The sequence below is a fragment of the Sardina pilchardus genome, chromosome 15 (assembly GCF_963854185.1).
Source record: "Sardina pilchardus chromosome 15, fSarPil1.1, whole genome shotgun sequence".
NCBI lineage: Eukaryota > Metazoa > Chordata > Actinopteri > Clupeiformes > Clupeidae > Sardina > Sardina pilchardus.
Genome location: NC_085008.1, coordinates 21,402,934 through 21,408,095, shown reverse-complemented (window position 1 = coordinate 21,408,095; position 5,162 = coordinate 21,402,934). Strand labels below are relative to the sequence as shown.

The window sequence follows — 5,162 nt, the reverse complement described above, 5'->3', positions numbered from 1 at the left end:
ATATACTTTGGAGATGTTTTGTGCTTATTAGTAGACAGATTAATCCTAATCTATATGTGCATTTGGATCTAATCAAGGCGTCCATAATTATCTCGTAAAAGATGTAGCTAATTCAGAAGAGCACCAACGGAATACAATTTAAAAAAAAAGTTCCAGTGAGTCCAATGACTCAGTGAGAGAGGACGATTTCACTAGTACTTAGAACATGCGGTATGCAGACATAATGCAGTTGAGCATGTATCATCTAGTTGACATGCGAGATTTTGGTGCCCATAATCTGACAGATATCCAATGTCAATCTAGACAGTTTTCAAACATCTGAAATCCCTTTATCTGAAACAAAGGGCTGACGGCCCTGACATTCCAACTCTGTAGATGGCAGTATACTTACGATTGGTCCAAATCCCTCTGAGTGATTTGCCCGATTTACCAAAGAAGATTTTATGTCGCATGTTTTACACGTCACCAAGTTTAGTGCTGACTCCGGCTTCATACCAAATCCCCACACGCTCACGGTTTAATATTTAATATCTATATAGGTATATCAAACATATCTCAAAATGAGTACTATGTTTCCAGACACAATTCTTATTGTGTTCATTTCGGTTTGCACGGCTCTGTTAGCCGAGGGTAAGTGTTCATCTGTAAATAAAGCTCATGTGCCCTTTAGGTTAACGTTAGCTCTCTGCTGTTATCTAGCTGTGGCTACCTGTTTTTTTGACTTAACAACCTACGAAATGTTTGAAATAACTAACTGTGAGTAAGATCTGTTTATATGTCCACACAAATTGCAGGTATCACATGGGTGTTGGTGTATCGAACGGACAAGTACAAGCGGTTAAAGGCGGAAGTTGAAAAGCAGAGCAAGAAATGTAAGTAGCCTACTCGACGAAATGTAGCTTTTACTGGGCAAAGCATGCCCTTGCCCTCGCCAGTGATGGATCTTGGACCTAGGCCTGGAGATCGAGTAGAACTCCTAGTCCTAGGTTCTAAATAATCCATTTGCCCCAGAGAGGGTAGTAATGAAGGATCTTTGATTTGCCCTAATTACTAGAATCGCCCATTCTTTATTCAGTAGTCTGGACGACAGTATTGCACTTGTATTATAGTATACTTATTTATTTGTCTAATCTTGCATATAGCATTATCCTACAGCAACATTTCAGATATTATTAGTATGGTAGACCAGGATTCTCACTGTGTCTTATTTGAGATTAGGACAGACTTTTTAAACAATCAAGATGTCTTAACTAATATAAAGTCAGAACATTACGTCTTCATTAATAATTAAGCCATTGACTACACAAGGGGAAAAAACATTGATAAAGCTATGATGCTAAAGTAAATATTCACATATTTACTGGAAGCAATGCAGCAGAAGCAGAATATTGGGACTGAACTTTTATCACCTCAACCCCTGGCGCTTCTCAGCTTTGGGACATTGTTTCTTTAAATCATATTCTGTATGTCCTTGCTTTGCTCCGAGCGCAGGCTCAAGGCAATAAACCAAACCTGCACATTGTTGACATTAACAGTAGCCACAGACCATGCCAATTTAGTTTGAAATGTATGTAATTTTCCCTCATGGCATCATCAATTTTGTTTTGTTTAATTTACTGAAGATAAGGTTTACTGATTTAGAAACATAGATCAATTGTAGATGTGTAGTTTTTAGATCAATAGTATTTCCTAAATGATTGCAATCCAGAGCAGACTAGTCAACCTGTTTTGTTGTGTGAATAGTAGTCGAATGTTACAACCGTCAACAGTAAGGTATATTGATTGTTTTCATTGTGCCAATTTCAGTGGAAAAGAAGAAGGAAACTATCACAGAATCTGCTGGACGCCAACAGAAGAAAAAAATTGGTATGGCAATGCCTCTGTGGGTGATGTACAGTTAAAGGGGAACTATAGCTGTGTAGCACCCTCCCTCTTCGTTACCTTTTGCTGGAATGCTTATGTGCCTCGGTCCTAGTTCTTTCCCCTTAATTCCTCCTGTTGCAACTCTCACTGGTAACCTCGTTAACTTATCCAACGTCTAGTTCACGACTGTAAACAAATCAGTCATCCGAACTGCAACTCTTGCTGCAGTCTAGCCAAGTTAACTTCCCACTTCTCAAACTGACTATTATTCAAACTTCATGACTACAGTCGTTTTTAAAATGAATGGGCTTATTTAAGATGTGGGATAGGCTATATGATGATGCCTGAATGTGGTTTATGTGGTTGATGACTGTAGAAGGACATTGGTTCTGTGAGCTTGGCTTCAATCTCTTCCTAGTTGTGGTGCAAGGTTGTCGCGCGCCGTTACTAAAAGATGTTCGGTGCGCGACACGTCAAGGCTCAAGTCTAGCTTTAAACATCGGGGCCCTATGTTGAGAACGGACAACGGACAACGGACAATGTTCTCCTTTAATTGTACTATGACTGTAGGCGCCATGTAATTGTACAAAGTAGATGAAAGAGTCATTGTCTTAAGTGATTCCAGATGGCATCATTTAGCTAATCAATTTTGACATTCTGTATCTTGCCTTGAAATGTGCTTTCCATCATTTATATAGAAAGACAAGAGGAGAAGTTGAAGAATAACAACAGAGATCTGTCCATGGTAAAGAGGTTTTTTTTACCTGCACCTATATACAAAATTGAGAATGTTCTTGAAATGAAGAATTTACGTGTTAATGTTTTGTGTTGTTCCAACAACATGTAACCTCATGTTGTTGGAATTTCATTGCTAGCAACTGGAATCAACATACCAAAGTTCTTTATCTGCCGTGTGCTCTGACCTTCTGTAAGATATAAGTTAAATGGAATAATAGATTTTCAACAGTTGTTCCCTTACTTTGATGTGAGAGTTTTACTTTCAGTCAGTGTCAGTCAGTCAGTGTTTAATTTGGAGCAACTTTGTGCTGTTGCAGGTGCGGATGAAGTCCATGTTTGCTATTGGGTTTTGTTTCACAGCTTTGATGGGAATGTTCAACTCTATGTAAGTAAAGTTAAATTTTTAGTTCTTATCAATTGTTGATTGTTTGTCATACACTGAGGTAGATATCATGGTTTGTTATTCAACTTTCCATTCAACTTGCTTAAAATCCAGTTTTGTTGTGAACAACATCTCTTAAATTGTACAATTAAATTGTTGGCCAAGTGTTGCTAATTACCACATAATTAAGTTCTACCCTGTTTATTCTTCCAGCTTTGATGGGCGAGTTGTGGCCAAACTTCCCTTTGTCCCACTGTCCTACATTCAAGGCCTTTCTCACCGTAATCTGCTGGGAGAAGACTACACAGACTGCTCTTTCATCTTTCTGTACATCCTGTGCACCATGTCCATTCGACAGGTAATCCTCCCGTTTCAGCAGTCCCTGTGGGCACGTTTTTCGTAAGAAAGATGCTATCAGAAAATTACCTATTTCCGCCCTTTTACGCGTCTGTGGCACTGAATATTAATTTCTATACAAACCAAGATGGCGGATTCCTAAAGAAACACAAGCACCCACATAATGGTATCTAAATGATCTTTTTACCAAAAATGACATTGTACAGTGACTCTGAGAGCTATAAACAGTGTTTTTAAAGGCTGCACGTACAAAACCGCTTGGAGCTCCAGTGGAATTGTGACTTTGCGACGAGAAACTTGGTCTAACGTTAATTTTGTCTCCCTCTCGTGTTTTCTCACCAAGGATTTATGTAGTAGTTCTCCACTGATCGAAGCTCATTACCAAGTGAAGTAGGGGTCTCGGGAGAACAAAAATTAATCTGAATGTGTCAGCACCTTGATGGGCTGAGTGAGTGGGCGGCGGCAATAGGGCTCACACCAGCCCAGTACCAAATTCCGAGCACGGTAAACAGAATCGGTATTCTAGGCAATAAATGCTCCCGGTAAGAGCCCAGCCAGATTTTGCCCAAATCTACACACTTCTCACTACTGAAAAATGTAAGGTTGTATGAAAGGTCAATGTAAGGTTTCAAATGAAAGGGCGGAAATTGGTTCTTTTACGATACAGTAGTTGGCCATTAATAGATCTCTGTTTCTCGAGGTCACAGAGTACAATCAGTAGTAATGAGAAACATTGTGCTTCCGACTGTAGCTGTAGCTGAGTTGCTGCAGCCAGGCAGTTACGGTGCTAGACTTTGCATCTGTAAAATCATGCCCCCAGTGTGTAGCACTGTGACTGCCTGGCTGCTCTAGCTGGAGGTGTTGTGGGCCCAATTCAGAGGAACACCGCAGGAAAATAGAGTTTGTTGTTGTTGTATAAAGGCTTAAAACATTTCAGATAACTTTCCCATGCTATAAGCTCTGACGTTTTTAGATGTTTTTTTGCATTGATAAAATCCTCCTTCTAAACATTGTGTATGTGATCTTGCAGAACATCCAGAAGATGCTGGGCCTTGCTCCATCTCGTGCTGCCACAAAGCAAGCTGGAGGATTCCTGGGGCCTCCTCCTCAGGCCGCCAAGTTCTCTTGAGGTTCACCTGTGACTTCCCAGGGGGAGCGCGGCCTCGTGTTCAGTTGACCCACCCGACCCAGAGGTTGGGACGGAGCTCTGCCGATCTGATTTATCTTCAGAAACTGCAGACTCCGTCCCCTGAGAAGTGTGGGGGTTACGAGTTGAATAGTTGTGTTCAGAATGGGCAGCTTTTTTTTCACCTACCCCCCCATCCCATTTTTCCTTACCTGATTTTATTTAACCTTCACACATTTATGTGCATAATTTATACAAAAACCTATGATTTTAATTCTAAGTACCTCTCTAAAGTAGTTGCCTTTTGATTTCCTTTGGTATCTGCAATGCCTGTGTAATAGAAAGTGTCCTTAGAACATGAGTAGCACTCATTAGATGCACAAGGTCTTTGGTACAACTGAGAGAACACAACTGTGAGAGATGTTTTCTATGTGATTGTTTGCAGAAGTAGAATAAAGGCCATTTGACATCCTTTTGAAGACAAATCTTTGGTGTGTGTGTGTGTTTTTCTTTAACAGCATACATACCCACTGCTTATGTTCCTGGAGCTCCCTTCTCAGGCTGCAAAGTTGTCTTGCAGGTCTTGTGGCTGCTCAGAGGGAGTGAGGCAATTGCTCTGGTCCTGGTTTGTGTGTTATGAGTGTCCAAATGTGTTCTGCATTTATACTCTTGTTTATTTAGTGTTTGTGACCGTAG

The 5,162-nt window shown here is 40.4% G+C and overlaps 1 protein-coding gene across 1 annotated transcript; it reads left to right on the top strand.

Annotated features, from left to right (window-relative positions):
* Positions 1-452: 452 nt before the first annotated feature.
* On the top strand, positions 453-4,945 carry tmco1 (transmembrane and coiled-coil domains 1). Its single transcript, XM_062556820.1, has 7 exons — positions 453-630; positions 795-872; positions 1,807-1,866; positions 2,562-2,608; positions 2,919-2,986; positions 3,197-3,341; positions 4,371-4,945. The coding sequence occupies exons 1-7, from the start codon at positions 561-563 to the stop codon at positions 4,467-4,469; spliced, it is 567 nt and encodes a 188-aa protein (XP_062412804.1). The 5' UTR covers positions 453-560; the 3' UTR covers positions 4,470-4,945.
* The last annotated feature ends 217 nt before the right edge of the window (positions 4,946-5,162 follow it).